Consider the following 23,866-nt stretch of genomic DNA (forward strand, 5'->3'; position numbering starts at 1 on the left):
TGCGGGCATCCCGGAGCCATCTTTTCACGGTCTGGTTCTGGCCTTGTGTAGGGAAAGCCTGGCGTCAATATCGAAGACAGTCGTGATTCCGTTCCCCCAGCGGCAAAGTGCTCTCAACTTGGTGTAAGTCTTGTTTTCTTCTTTGTGCTGGGCGATGTGGTTTTCTTTGTGTGTGTGAGTGTTAACCCACCGATGTGTGATGGCTGTAACTCCTGTGATTGTGAAGAATCTTTAGAAATCTTGTACTGCAAGTTTTGTCTGTCAAGCGACACTAGTCTGTATGACACTGAACCTCGTGGGTTTCCCTGTTGTGTCTTTCCAGTTTTTCACAACACAGTTCCTCCCCCAGTTGGCTGACCATTGTGTCGCGGAAGCTGTTGTAGCAGTGATTCTTTTGCGGGTTAGATCTAAGTGACGACGGCAGGCGGGGTCGTGTCTTCAACGGGTTACTGCAGTTTTAAGAATCGCTGGTGGACGAGTCTCTGTCTCAATTCAAGATTGCCGAGCTTGGCCCCGCTTTCAGAGCCGACGTCGGTCGCACTGCGGGCACGCCACAGACGGGAGAGGGCTTTTCCCCGTGTCCCTGGTGGTCTAGTGGTTAGGATTCGGCGCTCTCACCGCCGCGGCCCGGGTTCGATTCCCGGTCAGGGAAGTGTGGCCTTTTTTCCCACACCCCGTTTGTTACCCTTAGAGCCGTGCAAGACGTTGAACTCGGAGGAGGTGTTCCGGGTATTTTGACGACGCAGGAACCTCTGTCATAAAATACACGCATGTCTGCTGTACACTCAATCGTCTGCAGTAGTGGGTGATATCTTGCAGGTCCTAGAAAGGCTGATGAGTAAAAGCAGGTTTCTTTGCCCACAGCAGAGCACGCAAGGAAAGCAGCCCACGATTCCATACACAGGTTCCGATTTCAATGTCACCCACAACAGGTTCCACCGAGACTTGAACTCGGATCGCTGGATTCAAAGCCCAGAGTGCTAACCATTACACCATGGAACCACACGAGAGCTGGGGCGACTTCCATGGGCCTGTGCAAGACTTCAGCTTCGCCGTGGCGTCCTTTGCTTTCTCCATTGTGTAGCTGAGCCGGGCACCGTGTCTCCCACATGTAGCCAGCTGCTGACTCGGTACGTTTGTGTGTGCGTGAGTCAGGGTCTGGAGCCTTGTGGCTCCATAGCTCAGGGGTTAGAGCACTGGTCTTGTAAACCAGGTGTCGCGAGTTCAAATCTCGCTGGGGCCTTTTGCATTCGGGCTGGACGCGGAGCAGGGTCTCCCGCTTGTAAAGGGGTATCAGCTGAGGGCCGTAATTGTGTGAATACTGGCAAGCAACAGGGTGTGGTGGCTCTTGGCTTTCTCTGTCTCTTGCCTGCTTCCTGTCCCTCACTCACACCCCACGCCCCGGGGACGTCATACCCTGCTGTGATAATTGATAGGTGCCGAGGAAAACAATGCCAAGCTGGCTGTCGTTGTCCTCATCAAGTCCCGGGCTCTTCCCCGACTGTGTGGGAAGTGACGAGCACTTGCGACAAATGCTGCCATTGGACTCCTTGATTAAGAAGGCGGGGGCCCCTGCGTAGATGAAGCAGCAGTTCAGCAGAAGCGTGAGAGAGATTTTCCTGGAGAGCCTTTACAAACACACTGGCTACTTGTGATTTCATTTTCTGTCAAGCGAAACTAGTCTGTATGACACTGAACCTCGTGGGTTTCCCTGTTGTGTCCTTCCAGTCATTCACACCACGGTTCCTCCCCCAGGTGGCTGACCATTGCGTCGTGGAAGCTGTTGTAGCAGTGATTCTTTTACAGGTTAGATCTAAGTGACGACGGCAGGCGGGGTCGTGTCTTCAACGCGTTACTGCAGTTTTAAAATCGCGGGTGGATGAGTCTCTGTCTCAATTAAAGATTGCCGAGCTTGGCCCCGCTTTAAGAGCCGACGTCGGTCGCGCTGCGGGCACGCCACAGATGGGAGAGGGCCTTTCCCTGTGTCCCTGGTGGTCTAGTGGTTAGGATTCGGCGCTCTCACCGCTGCGGCCCAGGTTCGGTCCTGGTCAGGGAAGCGTGGCTTTTTTCCCCCCACCCCGTTTATTTCAGCGGGAATTCCCGTTTCGCATTCCAGACACCAATTCCAATGTCACCCACAAAAGGTTCCACCGAGATTTGAACTCGGATCGCTGGATTCAGAGTCCAGAGTGCTAACCATTACACCATGGAACCACACGAGAGCCGGGGCGACTGTCGATTCCCTTGGTGATCTTCGGTGTCTTCCATGGGCCTGTGCAAGACTTCAGCTTCGCCGTGGCGTCCTTTCTCTGCTCTCTCCGCTGTGTAGCTGAGCCGGGCACCGTGTCTCCCTCATGTTGCCAGCTGCTTGACTCGGTACGTTTGTGTGCGCGTGAGTCAGGACCTGGAGCCTTGTGGTTCCATAGCTCAGGGATTAGAGCACTGGTCTTGTAAACCAGGGGTCGTGAGTTCAAATCTCGCTGGGGCCTTTTGCCCTCCTTTTGCACTCGGGCTGGACTCGGAGCAGGGTCTCCCACTTGTAAAGGGGTATCAGCTGAGGGCCATAGTTGTGTGATTACTGGCAAGCAACAGGGTGTGGTGGCTCTTGACTTCCTCTGTCTCTTGCTTGCTTCCTGTCCCTCACTCACACCCCACGCCCCGGGGACGTCACACCCTGCTGTGATAATTGATAGGTGCCGAGGAAAACAATGCCAAGCTGGCTGTCGTTGTCCTCATCAAGTCCCGGGCTCCTCCCCGACTGTGTGGGAACTGACGAGCACTTGCGACTAATGCTGCCATTGGACTCCTTGATTAAGAAGGCGGGGGCCCCTGTGTAGATGACGCAGCAGTTCAGCAGAAGCGCAAGAGAGATTTTCCTGGAGAGCCTTTGCAGACCAGGAAGCAGACACACTGGCTGCTTGAGTTTTCATTGCCCGCCACAGGCTGCTTTGGCATAACGGGCTCGACCTGAGCAGTGCGGGCATCCCGGAGCCATCTTTTCACGGTCTGGTTCTGGCCTTGTGTAGGGAAAGCCTGGCGTCAATATCGAAGACAGTCGTGATTCCGTTCCCCCAGCGGCAAAGTGCTCTCAACTTGGTGTAAGTCTTGTTTTCTTCTTTGTGCTGGGCGATGTGGTTTTCTTTGTGTGTGTGAGTGTTAACCCACCGATGTGTGATGGCTGTAACTCCTGTGATTGTGAAGAATCTTTAGAAATCTTGTACTGCAAGTTTTGTCTGTCAAGCGACACTAGTCTGTATGACACTGAACCTCGTGGGTTTCCCTGTTGTGTCTTTCCAGTTTTTCACAACACAGTTCCTCCCCCAGTTGGCTGACCATTGTGTCGCGGAAGCTGTTGTAGCAGTGATTCTTTTGCGGGTTAGATCTAAGTGACGACGGCAGGCGGGGTCGTGTCTTCAACGGGTTACTGCAGTTTTAAGAATCGCTGGTGGACGAGTCTCTGTCTCAATTCAAGATTGCCGAGCTTGGCCCCGCTTTCAGAGCCGACGTCGGTCGCACTGCGGGCACGCCACAGACGGGAGAGGGCTTTTCCCCGTGTCCCTGGTGGTCTAGTGGTTAGGATTCGGCGCTCTCACCGCCGCGGCCCGGGTTCGATTCCCGGTCAGGGAAGTGTGGCCTTTTTTCCCACACCCCGTTTGTTACCCTTAGAGCCGTGCAAGACGTTGAACTCGGAGGAGGTGTTCCGGGTATTTTGACGACGCAGGAACCTCTGTCATAAAATACACGCATGTCTGCTGTACACTCAATCGTCTGCAGTAGTGGGTGATATCTTGCAGGTCCTAGAAAGGCTGATGAGTAAAAGCAGGTTTCTTTGCCCACAGCAGAGCACGCAAGGAAAGCAGCCCACGATTCCATACACAGGTTCCGATTTCAATGTCACCCACAACAGGTTCCACCGAGACTTGAACTCGGATCGCTGGATTCAAAGCCCAGAGTGCTAACCATTACACCATGGAACCACACGAGAGCTGGGGCGACTTCCATGGGCCTGTGCAAGACTTCAGCTTCGCCGTGGCGTCCTTTGCTTTCTCCATTGTGTAGCTGAGCCGGGCACCGTGTCTCCCACATGTAGCCAGCTGCTGACTCGGTACGTTTGTGTGTGCGTGAGTCAGGGTCTGGAGCCTTGTGGCTCCATAGCTCAGGGGTTAGAGCACTGGTCTTGTAAACCAGGGGTCGCGAGTTCAAATCTCGCTGGGGCCTTTTGCATTCGGGCTGGACGCGGAGCAGGGTCTCCCGCTTGTAAAGGGGTATCAGCTGAGGGCCGTAATTGTGTGAATACTGGCAAGCAACAGGGTGTGGTGGCTCTTGGCTTTCTCTGTCTCTTGCCTGCTTCCTGTCCCTCACTCACACCCCACGCCCCGGGGACGTCATACCCTGCTGTGATAATTGATAGGTGCCGAGGAAAACAATGCCAAGCTGGCTGTCGTTGTCCTCATCAAGTCCCGGGCTCTTCCCCGACTGTGTGGGAAGTGACGAGCACTTGCGACAAATGCTGCCATTGGACTCCTTGATTAAGAAGGCGGGGGCCCCTGCGTAGATGAAGCAGCAGTTCAGCAGAAGCGTGAGAGAGATTTTCCTGGAGAGCCTTTACAAACACACTGGCTACTTGTGATTTCATTTTCTGTCAAGCGAAACTAGTCTGTATGACACTGAACCTCGTGGGTTTCCCTGTTGTGTCCTTCCAGTCATTCACACCACGGTTCCTCCCCCAGGTGGCTGACCATTGCGTCGTGGAAGCTGTTGTAGCAGTGATTCTTTTACAGGTTAGATCTAAGTGACGACGGCAGGCGGGGTCGTGTCTTCAACGCGTTACTGCAGTTTTAAAATCGCGGGTGGATGAGTCTCTGTCTCAATTAAAGATTGCCGAGCTTGGCCCCGCTTTAAGAGCCGACGTCGGTCGCGCTGCGGGCACGCCACAGATGGGAGAGGGCCTTTCCCTGTGTCCCTGGTGGTCTAGTGGTTAGGATTCGGCGCTCTCACCGCTGCGGCCCAGGTTCGGTCCTGGTCAGGGAAGCGTGGCTTTTTTCCCCCCACCCCGTTTATTTCAGCGGGAATTCCCGTTTCGCATTCCAGACACCAATTCCAATGTCACCCACAAAAGGTTCCACCGAGATTTGAACTCGGATCGCTGGATTCAGAGTCCAGAGTGCTAACCATTACACCATGGAACCACACGAGAGCCGGGGCGACTGTCGATTCCCTTGGTGATCTTCGGTGTCTTCCATGGGCCTGTGCAAGACTTCAGCTTCGCCGTGGCGTCCTTTCTCTGCTCTCTCCGCTGTGTAGCTGAGCCGGGCACCGTGTCTCCCTCATGTTGCCAGCTGCTTGACTCGGTACGTTTGTGTGCGCGTGAGTCAGGACCTGGAGCCTTGTGGCTCCATAGCTCAGGGGTTAGAGCACTGGTCTTGTAAACCAGGGGTCGCGAGTTCAAATCTCGCTGGGGCCTTTTGCCCTCCTTTTGCACTCGGGCTGGACTCGGAGCAGGGTCTCCCACTTGTAAAGGGGTATCAGCTGAGGGCCATAGTTGTGTGATTACTGGCAAGCAACAGGGTGTGGTGGCTCTTGACTTCCTCTGTCTCTTGCTTGCTTCCTGTCCCTCACTCACACCCCACGCCCCGAGGACGTCACACCCTGCTGTGATAATTGATAGGTGCCGAGGAAAACAATGCCAAGCTGGCTGTCGTTGTCCTCATCAAGTCCCGGGCTCCTCCCCGACTGTGTGGGAACTGACGAGCACTTGCGACTAATGCTGCCATTGGACTCCTTGATTAAGAAGGCGGGGGCCCCTGTGTAGATGACGCAGCAGTTCAGCAGAAGCGCAAGAGAGATTTTCCTGGAGAGCCTTTGCAGACCAGGAAGCAGACACACTGGCTGCTTGAGTTTTCATTGCCCGCCACAGGCTGCTTTGGCATAACGGGCTCGACCTGAGCAGCGCGGGCATCCCGGAGCCATCTTTTCACGGTCTGGTTCTGGCCTTGTGTAGGGAAAGCCTGGCGTCAATATCGAAGACAGTCGTGATTCCGTTCCCCCAGCGGCAAAGTGCTCTCAACTTGGTGTAAGTCTTGTTTTCTTCTTTGTGCTGGGCGATGTGGTTTTCTTTGTGTGTGTGAGTGTTAACCCACCGATGTGTGATGGCTGTAACTCCTGTGATTGTGAAGAATCTTTAGAAATCTTGTACTGCAAGTTTTGTCTGTCAAGCGACACTAGTCTGTATGACACTGAACCTCGTGGGTTTCCCTGTTGTGTCTTTCCAGTTTTTCACAACACAGTTCCTCCCCCAGTTGGCTGACCATTGTGTCGCGGAAGCTGTTGTAGCAGTGATTCTTTTGCGGGTTAGATCTAAGTGACGACGGCAGGCGGGGTCGTGTCTTCAACGGGTTACTGCAGTTTTAAAATCGCTGGTGGATGAGTCTTTGTCTCAATTCAAGATTGCCGAGCTTGGCCCCGCTTTCAGAGCCGACGTCGGTCGCACTGCGGGCACGCCACAGACGGGAGAGGGCTTTTCCCCGTGTCCCTGGTGGTCTAGTGGTTAGGATTCGGCGCTCTCACCGCCGCGGCCCGGGCTCGATTCCCGGTCAGGGAAGTGTGGCCTTTTTTCCCACACCCCGTTTGTTACCCTTAGAGCCGTGCAAGACGTTGAACTCGGAGGAGGTGTTCCGGGTATTTTGACGACGCAGGAACCTCTGTCATAAAATACACGCATGTCTGCTGTACACTCAATCGTCTGCAGTAGTGGGTGATATCTTGCAGGTCCTAGAAAGGCTGATGAGTAAAAGCAGGTTTCTTTGCCCACAGCAGAGCACGCAAGGAAAGCAGCCCACGATTCCATACACAGGTTCCGATTCCAATGTCACCCACAACAGCTTCCACCGAGACTTGAACTCGGATCGCTGGATTCAAAGCCCAGAGTGCTAACCATTACACCATGGAACCACACGAGAGCTGGGGCGACTTCCATGGGCCTGTGCAAGACTTCAGCTTCGCCGTGGCGTCCTTTCTTTGCTTTCTCCATTGTGTAGCTGAGCCGGGCACCGTGTCTCCCACATGTAGCCAGCTGCGTGACTCGGTACGTTTGTGTGTGCGTGAGTCAGGGTCTGGAGTCTTGTGGCTCCATAGCTCAGGGGTTAGAGCACTGGTCTTGTAAACCAGGGGTCGCGAGTTCAAATCTTGCTGGGGCCTTTTGCACTCGGGCTGGACGCGGAGCAGGGTCTCCCGCTTGTAAAGGGGTATCAGCTGAGGGCCCTAATTGTGTGAATACTGGCAAGCAACAGGGTGTGGTGGCTCTTGGCTTTCTCTGTCTCTTGCCTGCTTCCTGTCCCTCACTCACACCCCACGCCCCGGGGACGTCATACCCTGCTGTGATAATTGATAGGTGGCGAGGAAAACAATGCCAAGCAGGCTGTCGTTGTCCTCATCAAGTCCCGGGCTCTTCCCCGACTGTGTGGGAAGTGACGAGCACTTGCGACAAATGCTGCCATTGGACTCCTTGATTAAGAAGGCGGGGGCCCCTGCGTAGATGAAGCAGCAGTTCAGCAGAAGCGTGAGAGAGATTTTCCTGGAGAGCCTTTACAGACACACTGGCTACTTGTGATTTCATTTTCTGTCAAGCGAAACTAGTCTGTATGACACTGAACCTCGTGGGTTTCCCTGTTGTGTCTTTCCAGTTTTTCACAACACAGTTCCTCCCCCAGGTGGCTGACCATTGTGTCGCGGAAGCCGTTGTAGCAGTGATTCTTTTGCGGGTTAGATCTAAGTGACGACGGCAGGCGGGGTCGTGTCTTCAACGGGTTACTGCAGTTTTAAGAATCGCTGGTGGACGAGTCTCTGTCTCAATTAAAGATTGCCGAGCTTGGCCCCGCTTTCAGAGCCGACGTCGGTCGCGCTGCGGGCACGCCACAGATGGGAGAGGGCCTTTCCCTGTGTCCCTGGTGGTCTAGTGGTTAGGATTCGGCGCTCTCACTGCTGCGGCCCAGGTTCGGTTCCTGGTCAGGGAAGCGTGGCTTTTTTTCCCCCACCCCGTTTGTTTCAGCGGTAATTCCCGTTTCGCATTCCAGACACCAATTCCAATGTCACCCACAAAAGGTTCCACCGAGATTTGAACTCAGATCGCTGGATTCAGAGTCTAGAGTGCTAACCATTACACCATGGAACCACACAAGAGCCGGGGCGACTGTCGATTCCCTCGGTGATCTTGGTGTCTTCCATGGGCCTGTGCAAGACTTCATCTTCGCCGTGGCGTCCTTTCTCTGCTCTCTCCGCTGTGTAGCTGAGCCGGGCACCGTGTCTCCCTCATGTTGCCAGCTGCTTGACTCGGTACTATGTGGCTTTTTAGAAAGAGAACCTTTGCTACACAGTTTAACTAAACGTAAGGCGGACTGTAAATTTGTGTGAAATTTTATATTTGTCTCACTTCCTTAATTTTGAGGCCCAAATAACTGTTAATGCCCCTTTACCTAAAACCATCACGATCGTTTAAAAAATAACTACATTTACAGAGAAATGACCAATTGGTTTATTTAAACCTGTATCCTACCTTGAGGGCGAAGCAGCAGAGTCAGGCAGAGAAGGAGCCAGCAGGTTTTAGCAGAGAGAGACATTGTGTCCTCAGGATAGCATGTCTGTTTGCGTGAGACAGGCTCAGAGGGTGACATCAGGAAGTGACAAGGCAACATAGAAACAAGTATAGATGAGGCAACACTCGGCCCATCTGGCCAGTTCAGAATCTGCAGAAGGCCAAGAGCAAAGAATGTGTGGTTAATTAAATGTTAACAATAATATAGGTTCAGTGCCTGTTCTTTTACACAAGTACTTTAAAAGTTCTAACAAGTTGTTTTGTCTATATTTCCATCCATTTCCTACCCACTTTATGGGGGAGCTGGAGTCTATGCCATGCCAGCAAGCAACAGGCACAAGGCAGGGTACACCCTAGATGGGACAGAGGGCACACATAGATACAGACACACTCACAGCAGGGCCAATTTTCCCAGAAGCCAATTAACCTACCAGGACGTCTTTGAACTCTGAGATCACCCAGAAGAAACCCACTCGAACGGTGTAAGAACATTCAAGCTCCACACCGACAGCACCCCAAGACTTGAACCCAGGGCCTCACTGCTGCAAGGCAGCACTGCTTCACTGTTCCACCTACATTTAAAACGCAAGCTACAAAATTAAGTTCTCAATCAAAAAATTGAAATACCCCTACTAACAAGTGTGGTTGGGTGGTATTAAAAGCTGATTAGAAATGTATAAATAAAACCCCTGCATGTGTTCAAACTGTCCTTTAATTGTGTCCTGCACCTTTAAGACTCAATCGAGCCGCTCTCTCGAGTGGGCGGGCCCAGTCCTGTGTTCGTATGTATATTGTATATGCATTATGTATGTATATACAATACTATAGCATTCAGGTGCAGTTAAACTTTGACACAGAAAAGTGAGAAAATGGCTGATTGTGCTTCTTGGAATTGGAATGTCATCCGTTCAAGAACTACTGTAGGTTTGTTCGTGAACGGAATTTGGGATCAAATTAACTCGTGGGGAAAAATTACCTACTACTATTTGGTTATTCGTGAAAGCAGGAAGTGCTGTACTTGAAGGTTTCATACTTGTTTGGAAACTGTTTTCCTGCTGCTGTTTCGGTTAGCAAAGGCAGTGCGCTCGTTTTTAAACTGGAATTAATACTGGCTACTTAGGGAAAGGAGATGTTTCACCAAGGAGGAAAGACTTATTTTATGTATTTGCTTATTGTTTACTAAACATTTTGCAGCTCGTCTCAGTACATATTATCCTTTAATGTCCCCAGCACGGTCCTGTCCATTTCCAGAGCCTTTATATAAAATAATTGTATCCGACTCACTTCACATATGTTTTATTTTTCTGTAACTCAAACTTCGGCAATCATTACCAAGGTTGATTGGTACAATATATTGTGTATCTACCAGGTTTTGTTTACGCTGTTTGTAAGAGCAGCGCTGTAAACCCTTGTGTCCCACTTAAAACTGCACTCAGGAGAAGTACAGTGTGTCCTCCCTGAATTAATAGGATAAAGCAGTTAGAAAATGTCTGGATTGTAAGATGTTGTTAATTATTAAAAACACAGAGAAAAGATTAAAAAGATCACATTCCAAACTAAGATGGTTTGGTCAGTAAAAAGGAACTTTCTCACCTGCTCTGTCCTCATGTGCTTTATGTCCCTGCTACCATTTTCCATTTTATATCCTGGCTACTCCTCTCTCCCTCACTGGTCAATATCCCTGCTACCCTCTGCTCTCTCCTTCGCGGTTTTAATATTCCTGCTTCAACCCTCCTCTCTATTCTTCTTGGAATTAATCTGTATTTGTTTCCTGACTTGGCTCAGCACTCCAATATCAAGCAAACTCTGATACCAACAAACAACTGGTACACTTGTGTCCCAATCTAGGCATAACTTTCATCGTGCATTTGAATGGCTGGGATTTCCGTTTCTGTTAGTTGGTCAGTTTCTCTTCTTCGCTGTAGTTTCATCTGAGATGTCCCCTTTTGTGTTTTCCTTTTGCGCCTGAATAAATGATTGATTATATTGCACTGAATACTGCTGGGGGTGTCACTCAGCCAACTAGAGTAAATCGAAGAAAGACATTTTTTGTTGAGTTTATACATGTTAATCCTTGTACTGTTTATCAAACTGCTAGAATCCAGCCTCAGAGTCTCACAGATGACATTCCTCCCCTAGAGGGCGCTCCACTACTCCTGTCATCAGTCCTGTGATTGTTGCTGTGTTCCCCAGGTGTACCCTGTTATGTGTACTGCTATTTAAAGACCAGCTCCTCCAGCCCCCGGGGCTCAACATTAGGGTACAGATGTGGCGAGGCCCCCCTGGCACCAGGAAACCCTACGTCCGTCTCCTGAGGGCACAGGCCTCATCCCCGACACCCCCCGTTTCCTGAGCCCGCGGTCTGGAGGACCTCGCCCCGTCACCCTTGGACCTCCATGTTTTGTCTGTTCGTGTTTTCCCCCTTGCCGGGGATTGTAACCTTGTCGTGTCCCAGGATGGATTTCTTGCTGATGGACTCCCACACTGTGCCCTAACCTGCCTCTGGACCTGCTCAGATTTGGATGCCGTTCTTTGTCTTCCCCGCTCACTGTCTCATGGACTGTCACTGTTATTCTGTGCACTATTAAACCCCTCTGTGTTCCCTTTCACCCACCCACCCCTGCTTCCTCCAGCTCTTACCTCATCGCAGAGGGTCTGCTACAAGACCTGACAGAGACCCCAGACCCTGGCCGTAACACAGAGAACAGCTCAGTCTCCTTTGACAGGCGTTAATAATAATAATAATAATAATTACATCATTTTATTAACCCTTTACAATGTCTTGCATTAGGAATGATCTCTTTGCATACCCCAGCCTGCTCTCCATGAGGCACACAGACACACAGACAGGGAGAGAGCCTGCTGGTCAGAGCGCAGGGTCAGCCATTGTACAGCACCCCTGGAGCAGTTGGGGTGAAGGGCCTTGCTCAGGGGCCCACCGGAGTAGGATTCGTCTGCCAGCTGCAGGATTTGATCTGGTAACCTTCCAGCCACAGGCGCAGATCCTGAGCCACCGCTCTGCCCCTTAATATTCCTGTATTGTTATCCGAATTATGTGATTATCCCGCAATGGGGCCGACAGCTGTACCTGACTTTAAAAGACAAAGTCTGTCTAATACCGACAGTCTCTACGGGTACATTTGTGTGTTGTTAATGAAGACACTGGGATAAGTTTTCTCCATTAGTCAAGAAGTATCAGTGAGACTACTGACAGCTATTAAAACTCCAGTAGATCTTAAACTTTTTAAAATAACAATATGTTCTTGCATCTGTGAAGCTCCTTCCAACCCAAAGGACCCCAAAGACAATCACATACAGGAGAGGCTCCACTCTCCCCAGTGAAGTGCAGCCCCACCTGGGTAACACTCAGCGCCTTTCTGCACCCGCTCCTTACTGGCTTAATGGGACCAGTTTGGCAGCTTCTTCCAGCTTTTTGGGTGCTGCTGCTTTGAAGAGACCTGGACAGTCAGCAGACACTCTTTGGGATCCTGGGTACAGGTGCAGCAGCAGGGGATGGCAAAACCTGTACCTGTCAGTGAGGTGCAGCCCCTCCTGGGAGACAAACAGCAGCCCCACTGCACACAGATCACAGCAGGAGATGGAGACTACAGCACCAGGAGAATGGTGGGTGATCTGGGGTACTAGACTTCACCCAGTGAAGTGACACACAGCAGCCCCACTGCTCACAGATCAGGGCAGCAGAGAGGAAAATTGTGGGTGATTGTTTTTGCTGTAACCCCCACTGATTACAAACTGGAATTAAATTGCATCCCCACTTCACACAGATCCGGAGAAGGAGAGAGAAATTGCAGCACCAGGTGGGTTAAGGGTAATATACCCCCCTTTTAAACCCTTTAATTTGAAAGCTCTTATGGAGTTAATAGATTTTTGCACCTCAATAGAATTCCTTGAAAACAGAAGCTCTACTTTAGTACAGTTCTAAACTATCCCTAACCCTAGTGCTGTGTGCACATATGTAGCTGACAACAGAAAAATGTATTGCTGTAATTCTAAAAGAGACAACTTCTGGTACATTCCTTCTGCAGTACTTTGTCTCTTCCTGAAAGACTGGGCTGTTTCTAACCTGTGTGTGTACTGAAGCTTATTGAGTGTTCAATTTCATGCAGGTCATTTAAATATACTGGTGATCTTCAAAATAAACCCCTGCATGCAGTGGCACACCACTAGGTGTCACTGTTGTTTCAGTTCTCAATGTAAAACTTCAATTTTCAGGCGCTCCAAGTATCCTCTGATGGATCCGCCTTTCTTGCCAGAGCTGAGAAGAGAGGCTTAGATCTCGAAGGTGTAAAACAGATGTTGAAAATATGAACAAAAGAAAGGTTATGAATAAGAAGAGACCATTAGCAGTAGTAGCCACTACAAAATGAAGAAAGGCCCTCTACAAGTTTTCATCATCAATTAATTATTAATCAAGAAACCTAAATTATTGAAATTGATTAATTTGATTAATTTCTAAATATATATTGATAACAATATTGATACAATATTCTGTCATGATTTAAAGATTAATGAAATTTAGTTAGGAAAATTATTTAATTAAGGCTTGCTATGTATTCATAGAGGATAAATATGATTCTGTCTCTTCTGCAGGATCCAACTTCCAGCTTATTCCATCCTACCAAGAACACCCAGGAGAGAAAACGATCCCAATGGAGATGAAGGTAAATACGTATTTTCTTTAGTATTAAAATGGGAAATTTTGGGGTAACTGTAACTGGCTAAATGAATATTTTAGAACAAAAAGCTCTCTGCTTCAGACAGAAGAAGAGAAGAATTAAACTGCATTATCGGAGAGAAGGAGGTGTTTTGAAGTAATTGAAGATTAATTCCCCAGGGACCTACAATATCCTACCAATTGTACCCAAGGAAACAGATGTTATTCAGAAACACTTGATGATTCTTCAAGCTCGTGCCTTGGAAATGGAGAATTACTAATGTTCTGCCAATCCACACGAGGTGAGAGACTGAACCAAGTAATGACAGACCACGAAGTTATACATGTAAGATTGAGGAAACGATCAGAACTAACCAGAGAATCAACTATACAATTCACAAAGAAATCCCAGCTCCACCCCCTTTGTCCACCTGCAGGGCTGTGAGCAGAGTTCCCTCACTGGAGCGCAGTCTGGGAATGGCGAATGGTCCGGGATACGAGTCAGGAGCTGGAGAGATCTTTCTCCAGCAGTACGAGGATGGGGGGGAGGAGGGTTGGGGCGCTCAGAAGTCTAAGGGCAGCAGGTAAATGATTTAATCGCCCAGCAGCTCTGTAAAGGTCTTAACAAAACTTCTGGAGTGACGGCGGCAGCCATGTTCTTTGCTGTCGGCTGTCGTAGCTAATCTGCGTCAGTCCTCTACCTCTGCTCCACCTGCGCGGCGCACCTTGGTCACTCCTCTCTCTGCAGGGGGGTCCCGAGTTTCTCCTCCCTCAGCCAGGGGGCGGACCCTCCCTCAGGCGGGGAAAGCCCGACCTCCCCCTGGCCAGCTCTCACGAAACTTTCCCAAATACATCTGGAGTGTCGTTATTCCTGTTGAATGCAAGCTGAAGCGTAAACGACCTCTGTTCTGGTAGATTCGTTGATCCCCGTGGAACAGAGACCGAGTAAATCTTCCTGGTAGTGATACAGACATACAGGTGAGATCAGACTGGAATGTGAACTCATGGTAATGTGTACCCGGACCCAAGTATGGGTTGTACCGGCCCTGGTGCAATTCAAGACCCCCGGCTTCCTTCTCCCTCCGCCAGTGCACACGGAGCAAGAGCAGAATTCAAAGGCCAACGGGCTAACATACTGAACTAATATTTAGTAACTAGTTCTTTTAAAAGTTTTCAACTTGACTCTTCGCGCTTTAGTCGGAGCAAGGTTAGCGATGACATCCCTGAAATCCACCGGCCCTGCGGTGCTGTTCTCTATAGACATGCTATCGCTGTGTTCGGAAACGCAGATTTCATATCTTTCTTTGTCCAAATACTGCAGTGCTTCAGACGGAGAGTTGACTTCACTGGGGAGCAGCTGAGACAAACTTTAGTTCAGTTGCCAGATCTCCGCCATGAATGTCTCCTAAAAACAAGGCTAGTTCGTTGCAGGTTTCAGTTGAATTATCTCCGGTATTTTTTTGTCAAAATGCCAAAAAGACGGCTGAATTCGCTCAAGAAAGAAAAACGTTCTCCTGTCTTACTGATGACAGTGTCCAGTAAGCAATCAGGAAAAGTTTAAAGTGAACTTTTTCTGTTCTTTGCGTTTCTGGCTACCCGACTTACATTTTCTCGATCGCTTTCATGTTGCACACTAACGAACATGGTTTAGCTAAATGTAAGCTGGTCTGTTGCCCAGTCCTGCAGGGGATCAGGTCGCGTTATCCAATTCGACATCTTGTGGAATAAACGCGCTAGTGACCAATCGCGAATCGTCCGTACAGCCGTGTTTTCAAATAGAGCATTGTGTTTTCTTTTAAAATACGCCAGACTCATATTGCTATTGGATAATGCACAGCGTTCCCCGCCCCTGACATACGAACTCTTGTTCGTTTATTTTACGGGTGGTCTTTTCTCGGTGGCGGGGGAGCTGTCATTTTAATGAGGTCAGTAACGGGCCCCCCATAGATCTGTGCCCGGGTGCAGCTGCACCCATTGCACCCCCGCCATAGCGCCTGCCCTGTCCTGGCCTGTTCAGTGGGCTGATTTGACTCTCCTGTAACTACAGTATAACTGCACACCAGAAGATGCTCTGTAATTATCTGTAGTACAGGCAGAGAGTGTGTGGTCCTCAATCACGCAAGCGCTTAATTATTTCACACAGGAAGAGGGGAAAATCTGCTGATATACAGCGTGACATGACAAGTCACAACCCTCTGAATGTTCAGTGGTGGGTTCAAATGCAGTAATTTCACATGTTTCATTAATTTATCATCTCTTGAATTTGCCTAGTGTCTGTAAACCAGCTTCGGAGCAGAATACATCAAACCCTTATTGGCAAACATTGCAGGAGCAGCAAATGAAAGAAAGATGCAGATAAAATTCAAGACTGGGCAAACACCCGGCAGATGAGGTGTAATGTGGGCAAATACAGGTTTTTGCATGAAGTTAATAGATCAATTATAAATACAAAAGGGTGGAGCTATAAGAAGTGAGATGTGAAAAAGACTCTGGTGTTCATATTGACACATCTTGAAAACAGAAGACTAGGAGAGGACCTTATACCAGTATTCAAAATCCTCAGTCTCTGGTGAAATCAGCTGTGTGGATGATGTGACTGATGATGGCAGCAGCAGAATGGATCTGATCTTTACAAACATATCTTCCCTGCTCATGTGGGCAGTGCAGCCCAGGAGGTCATCAGAGTACAGCGGACAGTCTTAGACTGGCCAGGTCAATCTCGAGTTGCATTACATGCTGGAAAACAAACAGGTCAGCACAGCTCAAGAACAGGTGAGAGCTAAGAGGCTGCAGAAAACCTCTCCAGTGATCGTGCTAAGCTGCTTAAGCTCAGTGGATGAAAGACATGCAGTTATTGCCTCAAAAAATGTATAACAGCAAATAATGACTATTACACTCTGGATTTTCCTGAAAGCGTCTCAATAGGTAGGGTCACCTGCGATGGCTGTAGTGAAAGAAGGTGACGCATGTGAGTGTCCCTGCTAGACATAGAGATACCTGCCTTTATTCTAGTTGTTTTTCTGTGCTCTCAGATAAGCCACTGCCCCAGTCACAGCCAGGACCACCCACAGAGCAGACCCCAGGAACAGCATAGTGTCTGGACTGGTCACTGTTAGAGCTGTTTTTATTATCTGTTACAGAGAGAGAGATTAATACACACAGAACATTAACAAGACAGTGTGACTGTTGAGCCTGAATTACTATTACAATATATTAAAACTGCACTGCAATAGAAAAAGAGTTTCTTACAGTTTACAGTATAGACATATTGAATAGATTAACACGTTAGTTGCACATTGACTCAGGAAACAGTTGACTCTCCTGGAGCATTCTGGGACTGTTTATCTGGGTGTTACATCCCCGTTATGGCTCAGTCTAGGGGCGACTGGGGACTAACATATGAGACAGGGTTTAACGGAACGAAATGCACGAACAAAAAACATTACACTTTACTACAACCCAATACCCTCTAAACCTGTCTCCCGAGAAAGGGGGTGACAAAGCAAAAGCAAAGTCTTCTGCAATATATCTGTCTACTTTATCTAAATTAAGCTATAACGGAAAACTAAAAGAAAACACCACAGCCAAGAAAACAAATCCAGTAAGTCTCGTGTTTTCACTGTTTCTGCTTCTAACCCCCTCTTCCACACACCCTCTCCAGACGTCTCGTGCCAGCATTTAAAACCGGACCACTCTCCTCAATCCATCCAGAGAGAGACCCAATTTAGGGACCCACCCACCTCCAAAAATAGACCCCTGCACAGGAGGGGAGTCAAAACAAACAGAACGTAACAAAGGTTAAAGGTGAAAGGGCTTTGACAGAGTTGAGACACAACTGGGCCACTGCTCCTAGATGATGGATGATGTTTGTGCTGGGCATTTTATACTTTAATACTTTTGCCCACTACTACTGATCACCCGATCAGTTCAGGATCAGAAAGCAATGGGGGTGTTCCTATGTGAAAGATCGATGAGTGTGGCTTGACCATTAGGTGGTGTATAAAGTGTGTGATTCGATGTGCAGTATTCGGTGAGAAAGTGGAAGTCCCTGGAGACGGGAGTCCAGGAGACCTGAGTTGGCTGCACCTCTGTAGTGGATGGACAGTGCAATCCTGCAGTGCACTGTGTAAATACACTGAAGTATTATCGTTATTTTCTTCAATGAAGACGGATTCTCAATGCATCCCCAGTGGCCAGAATTGTTACAGATCTGTTTCAGAAAAAGAACAGCTGACAAGGAAAAAAAAAGAGACCGCTTCAAAACCGACAGCTGGACACACACCGTACAGTATGTAATTCCAGGATGTACTCGCTAGCTCCCTGCTGTGATGCTGAGTTAGTTCTAAACTGCAGTCAGAGGGCCGCATCACCTTCTGACTTCTGTGAGTGCGAAACACTGTCTTCCTGCCACGAGAGAGTTTTCAAAGCTGCAACTATTTCTTTCATTTTTTCTAAAAGAACTACAGTTATATTCTCTGAATGACCTTTTAAAGTCATTTTTTGGGCATTAAGCATGTGTCCTCAAGATTGAGAAGAGTTGAAAATAAACAAACACACAGGCCCAGACAGGACCTGAACACTGGGAATTCAAATTAAAACTCCGATGCCACCCTGAAAATATAAAGATCTTATTATAGAGATTATCGTATTATTAAATTGAGTAGACTATTGTCTCATGTTTGTTAAGTTCCCTTGGCACAATGGATAGTGTTTTGTACTTATAGACAATGAGAGAGCTAAGTCATTCATAGTTTGTGGGTTTGAGTTCCACCACAGTTGAATTCATTGAATCTACCTATTGTATTTAAAATTTCAAAGGCACTGACAATGTTTACCCAGCAGAGTTTGTCTTGATTTTCCCCAAAGGGAAATTTTCCAACACAGCCATACAAAACAGAACATCACCACCAAAGAGTTCAGGACGAGAGTGCTCCGGGAGATTAGAGTAATTTTACATTGTGTGAGAGAGACTGCAGAGGGGATGAGAGATTTCCTGGGTTTGTTTCTGCTATGCATTGGGACAGGTGTGTCCCGAGAGGAGGAGTGGGAATTCACAGTGGAGGGGTGAGACACACTCCTCAGTGCTCTTGGCCTTCTTCATTACCCTCTGTTTGTAGAGGATATTTATGTTGATTTGCCCCAGTGATTTTGCTGCTTATCTTCGCTAATTTTCCCAGCCTCTTACAATTAATGGTACTGATGTTATCAAACCAAAAAGGGAGACAGTATGTTAAGACACTTTCTATAAATGGCTTATAGAAAAGTGTTAAAATAGTTCTGTCCAACTTAAAGAAGCTAAATATAAGAAAACGATGTCTGTTGGTCTTTTTTTAAGAATAGTCCCTCAACATCTGTCGCATCGTAAGTTTTAATCAGTCCTAAGTAATTGTAATCATGGACAAACTTCTTTTGAACTTACTGTAGACTGTGAGAATGAAGTTATTGATAAAGCGATTTGGTTTTGTTGACTCCAGTTCAAACTCCCCAAAGTCCTGCACAATTAGATTTCTGATGGTGATCTGTCAAATATATACTCTCCCTCTGAAGCTTGTTTCATAGTCAGTGTCACTGACATTATTTTGGACAGTTATAACAGTGCCTAAGAGTCTTTGTCTTAAATTCCCTGACTGTGTTATTGCATCAGGGAAGGTGAAGGAGTCTCCTGCAGTGAGTCTGACCTGATGCTGTTCCTCAGACTGGGATACAGAGAGCCAAGGACCTGGGACACAACAGAGGAACATAAGAGGTCTTAAACTTACAAGGGGTATTGCTGACTGCACTTAACTTTCTAACAAATAATAAATTTTACACTTCCTATATACTGTACATATATCTGTGTCTGTAGGAGACCTGACGAAATGAATCTATTACTACAAGAGTGAAATATCCAGAAGACAGAATGGGAGTTGATCTTTTGTCATATTTTTGAATGCATGTGTTTCTACTGACTCTTTGTTACAAGAACAGCCCATAACGATCAGTCTCAGGAAGCCAATTTCCTAAATCTTTAGGGCCTAGAGGCCTAGAGAAGCAGAGGACCAGAGTGCAAACTACAGGGAACCTAATGTAACACTGAGAACTGGAAGTGCGTCTCTGTACAGTACAAAGGGTTGTGGGAGTATGGAACAAACTGCCCAGCCATGTTGTTGCTTCTCAGGCTCACAGTATCACAGTCAAACAGTGTGATACAAACACAACTGCGGTGTCTCTCTCGCACACAGTGCGACTGACCACATCCTGGACGCTCGGAGAGCTTCCTGCTTCAGTCTGGCAGGTTTCACTCAGTGACCACCAGCTGAGGAAAGAGTCAAGAGAAGAGAGACATTGTTTTCCACTCACTGGGGGGGCAGGGCAGCGGACTCAAAGGCTCACCCCTCCAAGCTGCTCTTTAAAGGGATCCACATACAGTATATAGATTTATAAGTAAGGATTAGACATAGGGGCTTTTCCACAGGTTTAACTAATTCAGCATTTTCTCAAGTGAAGCAGATAGAACCAAGTTCAAGTTAAGTCTTTTTCACGGAGGCAGACCCCAATGGAAGTTATCCCAGTTACAGCCACAGGCTTAAACTATCTGACTAACTGCGCATTCACACTGCGCTTCAAAAGGCAGGAGGGTCGAGCATCGAGTCTTCACCCCCGCCGGCCAAAGCAAGTTAAAAGAACATACTGTAAGCCTTAATCCCGTGACCATGAACAGCTCCTTATGGACAACTATGAGCATAAAGTCTGTTGTACTTGCCAGGAGCTACTGTACTGTAGCCTCTGCAAAAGCCAGAGAAGACGTCTGGCAAAGACTCGTGGATAAATCGAATGTGGAAGTTAATTATGAAATCCAATGAAATATCTCAAGATAAAGCAGACTACAAGATGTGCACAAGCAAGCATGCGCTGACATTACTTAATTTATATTGCTAAGATATTGAAGTGGAGCTCCACTTTAAGCCATGGTGTGGTTGTACAATATCGTTTTGCGCAGCAGTCATTTATGCATTTCTGCATTTACAGTAGCTGGACCTCAATGGGAAGACAAAATACAAGAATATCATCCACAGCTGTCCTGTACAGTACGCAATATCCATAAAATTCAATTGCAATAATATAAAAATACTGTACAGGATATTGTCGAAAACTTCATTTTCGTGAAGTTTGTAGCAGTTTTGTTTGGATTCTTTTTTATATCGCATCTGTCTTGATCCGTCTTTAATCGAAAAGCGTTTAACCTACAGCAGCAGGGCGACCTCTCTTTGACACAGGTGCGAGTGACCCTGTTAAGGCTGGAGATGAAGATGCGGCAGATGACTATGGCGCTGTGGTCAGTATTGGCACTGCTGGCGTTGAGTTTGTTTGTTTTGCTCGTGTTTGCATGGGTTTCCTCCAGGTGCTCAGATATGCTGGTAAGTTAATTTTCTCTTGGGATAACTGGCGTGTGTGCGCATGCGCGTGTTCCTGTGTGCTCTGTAGTGGACTGGCGTACCATCCAGGGTGCAGCCTCCCTAGAACCTGTTGCTTGCTAGAATTGGATTCCCTGTTGCTACCTTGCATTGGATAAAGTGGTTAGAAGATGGATTGATCCACTTTACCACTACTTCCTGGGAGTGGGGACAGACAATCAGCTCATCATCCGGGAGTTTGAACCAGGCAGTGAGACTACTGAAGAAGAATGCAACATACACCCCCCAGCAATATATAAACACACAGTTCTATAAGAACATCCTCCACAGACAGAGAAAAAACCCTAACAATGAGTGCCTGGGTGAAAGTGGCCAATACCCAGAAGACAGGAATGAAACATGAACTACAACTGAAAAACGGAGGCTGGAATTCCTACAGTACTACCACAAGGCCCTGCAGAGCCAAGAGCTGACCCCAGAGAGGAGCTGCCTGAAGCTCACTGACACCAGCCAGCCTCAGGACAGCACAAATCAAAGTCAACCAAATCACAGCACCAGCCAGACAACACTGGGACACACACACGAACACCACACACCACATTTCAGATTTAGCACACAGCTACGTACTAAGTTGTGGACTAGTTATTATGGTGCTGTTTGGAGATCATCTCCAGCTTTAGGTCTTTTGCACTGAAAAGAAACATGCAGAACAAAGCTGGAGACCACCTGAACTTGTGGCCAGTACAGTCCTGAGTGCTCAGCATTGCTGTTGTTCTAATTGGCACGAACAGCAGGGGGCACTGAATCATTTCAATTAATCTGATCAGTGAGTTTATATGTAGGCCACGTTAATATACAATTATTACTTTTTCGGTTTTATATATAACTGGATGTCCCTGACAATTTAATGTTATTTTTTTAAAACTTTACCAGGTGAGTGTACATAACTGCTGATGCTACAATGTGTGTAGGCTACATTGTATCTAATGCTATAAAGGTAAGTTTTATGTGCTTTGCGGGCTTCTGTTTGTTGCACTTTATCCAAGAGTTTTTTTCTTTAATGTGCCTTTACAACTTATTCTCTGGTCCCCAAATTCCTCAGTATCCCTGCTTCCCTCTGAGAACCACAAGTGTGGAGCAGCATTACAATACAAATACAACAAGTCTATTCATGTGAGGACCCCTTGTGACAGAACACATTTAAGACTTACACTCCATTTATAGATATATTTCCTTCATTTCAGTTCTTTTCTCTCCCCAGAATATCTGAACATACTAAAGGCTCTACCAGCGTTTGCTGTAATACAGCTACTAATAAAGATCTTTGATCTCCTGTCAGGAACAGTGAGCCTGTCTCCCAATAATATTTTCAGTTTTCTGTGATGAATGTACATGTCCAATAACATGCATATAGTGTAAATGTTGTTGATTGTAAATAATTTGTCTGCATTGTAATTCATCAGTCATGCTACTAGAACATCGAATTTGAATTGGAGTTCACTCGTTACTGTAATATAACCCTCTTACTGTCTTGTCTCCCCGCCTCTCTCTCTCCGTGATGCTGTTGGAGACAAAAGCGCTCGGGCGAGTACAGACATGGAGAGCTCTGGGCTCCGGGAGCTTCTACTGCTGATCTGCTTTTTCTTAGGTAAGACGGAACCGATACACCCGAGGTATTCGGGCCATTGCGCAATGAAATCCTTGGTTTGTAATTATTCTTATTGATTGAGTTAAAGGGAGCGAGCGATCACTCGTTTAACAGGACTCGCCAGGAGCGGATCCAACTGTAGTGTAGGACTGATCTCTTCACTGAGCGAGAACCGGCTCTTAGTCCCGTCCTTTCATTAACGTAACCGTGAAAGTTCTAAAACGTTCAGTGAGATCCACATGTATATTTTTTCTTCACGTTTGTTTAAATTATTTGCGACTTCGAAATAGCCCATCTTTCACTGTATGCCCTTTTGTTAGTGTAACGGATTCGGGTTCTAGGGCTTGCGCACTCGTGTTAATAACGCCAGACCAACATCTTCAAAGTCATTATTTTTTTCTCTAAAATTCAATTGCAATAATATAAAAATACTGTACCTCTCCTATATACTCAGGTATCCCTCCCGATTTTTCAAATGCGGTCAGCCTAGGTGTCCCTTTAGTGCAAAAAGGGTACCATATATATATAGAAAAAAATAAATATGTTGGAAAGAAACGGAGCCTTCAGAAACCCGGTGACTGAAATGTCAGGGCGCGCATACAATTGTATTCCTATTGTTAAGAGCCTGAGGTCACCTGCAAGCTTGAGTTCGGACAGTTTGCTCAGACGCTTAACATTCTCGGAATACGGTTAATCGTGATGTTCTTCTAAAATCTCTCTATATTCTCTATATTAATGAAACCCACTTGTACTCGTTTGCCCTGAATTTGACATCTGAAATCTTCTGATGAGTACCATTTATATTATGTTTTAATGAAGTTAAACCATTTAGAAACGTGTGTAGCTTCGTAGACTTTGTTAAGTATTTCTTTTCTAGTGTGACTCTTTGCTGTTTTGTTTTTATTGTCTATGTCTTGTATTTTGTTGGCTGTGTCCTGCCCAGGGTCTACAAAATTGTACGTGATCTTTTTATCTAACTCTGCTGCTGGACCAACTGTAGACAGTGTTGACCTGGTAGCTCGTTACAATTCCTTGTGATTTATTATGTTTATCCTCTGTCAGTGTAGATAGACCCTTAGATCATTTCCTCCCTTGTCTCCCGAGTCGCTGCACTCGACTGTACTCGAGAAATTAATCGGGCAGAATCCGGGACCCGTGAAATAAAGTCTGTTCCCCTGGAAACCCACCTCACGGAGCCGAGGTTACTGAAGGATTTCCTCGCTAGTTGTACTGTCCGTACTAGTGAATCGCGAGTTGGCTTTTTTTTTTTTCACCCGCACCCGCCCGCGGTTGTGAGAAACGATCCCACACCCGCCCGACCCGATCTAAAATCTTGTTTTTTTTAACCCGAGCACCCCCACCGACCCGCGGGTAAAAACGCACCCCCGCGGGTGTGAGTTTACCCGCGCATCGCTAGGCTGTAGCGATGTGTTTGGTGTCTCTTTGAACAAAAACAATACCGCTGCACACAATTGAAGCTGTCTGCTTTACTGATTATTATTTTCCGGGCTCCTTTTGTTCGTTTGTTTTACGACAGAAACGGTTTGTGTGTTTGAATG

The 23,866-nt window shown here is 47.4% G+C and overlaps 1 protein-coding gene and 14 non-coding genes across 19 annotated transcripts in view; 9 read left to right on the forward strand and 6 right to left on the reverse strand.

The window, feature by feature from the left end:
- The first annotated feature begins 580 nt into the window (after nucleotides 1–580).
- trnae-cuc (transfer RNA glutamic acid (anticodon CUC)) lies at nucleotides 581–652 on the forward strand. Its single transcript has one exon. It is a non-coding gene; the product is annotated as a tRNA-Glu (tRNA).
- A 278-nt stretch (nucleotides 653–930) lies between these two features.
- On the reverse strand, nucleotides 931–1,002 carry trnaq-uug (transfer RNA glutamine (anticodon UUG)). Its single transcript has one exon. It is a non-coding gene; the product is annotated as a tRNA-Gln (tRNA).
- Nucleotides 1,003–1,170: 168 nt separating this feature from the next.
- On the forward strand, nucleotides 1,171–1,243 carry trnat-ugu (transfer RNA threonine (anticodon UGU)). The gene has a single exon. It is a non-coding gene; the product is annotated as a tRNA-Thr (tRNA).
- Nucleotides 1,244–2,142: 899 nt separating this feature from the next.
- trnaq-cug (transfer RNA glutamine (anticodon CUG)) lies at nucleotides 2,143–2,214 on the reverse strand. Its single transcript has one exon. It is a non-coding gene; the product is annotated as a tRNA-Gln (tRNA).
- Nucleotides 2,215–2,416: 202 nt separating this feature from the next.
- On the forward strand, nucleotides 2,417–2,489 carry trnat-ugu (transfer RNA threonine (anticodon UGU)). The gene has a single exon. It is a non-coding gene; the product is annotated as a tRNA-Thr (tRNA).
- Nucleotides 2,490–3,555: 1,066 nt separating this feature from the next.
- trnae-cuc (transfer RNA glutamic acid (anticodon CUC)) lies at nucleotides 3,556–3,627 on the forward strand. The gene has a single exon. It is a non-coding gene; the product is annotated as a tRNA-Glu (tRNA).
- A 278-nt stretch (nucleotides 3,628–3,905) lies between these two features.
- Nucleotides 3,906–3,977, reverse strand: trnaq-uug (transfer RNA glutamine (anticodon UUG)). Its single transcript has one exon. It is a non-coding gene; the product is annotated as a tRNA-Gln (tRNA).
- A 168-nt stretch (nucleotides 3,978–4,145) lies between these two features.
- trnat-ugu (transfer RNA threonine (anticodon UGU)) lies at nucleotides 4,146–4,218 on the forward strand. The gene has a single exon. It is a non-coding gene; the product is annotated as a tRNA-Thr (tRNA).
- An 899-nt stretch (nucleotides 4,219–5,117) lies between these two features.
- On the reverse strand, nucleotides 5,118–5,189 carry trnaq-cug (transfer RNA glutamine (anticodon CUG)). Its single transcript has one exon. It is a non-coding gene; the product is annotated as a tRNA-Gln (tRNA).
- Nucleotides 5,190–5,391: 202 nt separating this feature from the next.
- Nucleotides 5,392–5,464, forward strand: trnat-ugu (transfer RNA threonine (anticodon UGU)). The gene has a single exon. It is a non-coding gene; the product is annotated as a tRNA-Thr (tRNA).
- Nucleotides 5,465–6,529: 1,065 nt separating this feature from the next.
- Nucleotides 6,530–6,601, forward strand: trnae-cuc (transfer RNA glutamic acid (anticodon CUC)). Its single transcript has one exon. It is a non-coding gene; the product is annotated as a tRNA-Glu (tRNA).
- Nucleotides 6,602–6,879: 278 nt separating this feature from the next.
- Nucleotides 6,880–6,951, reverse strand: trnaq-uug (transfer RNA glutamine (anticodon UUG)). The gene has a single exon. It is a non-coding gene; the product is annotated as a tRNA-Gln (tRNA).
- A 173-nt stretch (nucleotides 6,952–7,124) lies between these two features.
- On the forward strand, nucleotides 7,125–7,197 carry trnat-ugu (transfer RNA threonine (anticodon UGU)). The gene has a single exon. It is a non-coding gene; the product is annotated as a tRNA-Thr (tRNA).
- A 901-nt stretch (nucleotides 7,198–8,098) lies between these two features.
- Nucleotides 8,099–8,170, reverse strand: trnaq-cug (transfer RNA glutamine (anticodon CUG)). Its single transcript has one exon. It is a non-coding gene; the product is annotated as a tRNA-Gln (tRNA).
- Nucleotides 8,171–22,151: 13,981 nt separating this feature from the next.
- The window catches only part of LOC148656730 (CD48 antigen-like), a 31,413-nt gene continuing 29,698 nt past the window's right edge, over nucleotides 22,152–23,866 (forward strand). For 3 of the 5 annotated variants that reach the window (XM_088642581.1, XM_088642580.1, XM_088642582.1), the window contains exon 1: nucleotides 22,152–22,307. In XM_088642581.1, coding sequence (XP_088498707.1) covers nucleotides 22,256–22,307 — 52 coding nt within the window. In that variant the 5' untranslated portion in view covers nucleotides 22,152–22,255. The remainder of the gene's footprint in view (nucleotides 22,308–23,866) is intronic. The other 2 variants (XM_088642584.1, XM_088642583.1) reach the window with 2 other exon arrangements.

This window comes from Lepisosteus platostomus, chromosome 8 (genome assembly GCF_059453375.1).
Source record: "Lepisosteus platostomus isolate fLepPlt1 chromosome 8, fLepPlt1.hap1, whole genome shotgun sequence".
NCBI lineage: Eukaryota > Metazoa > Chordata > Actinopteri > Semionotiformes > Lepisosteidae > Lepisosteus > Lepisosteus platostomus.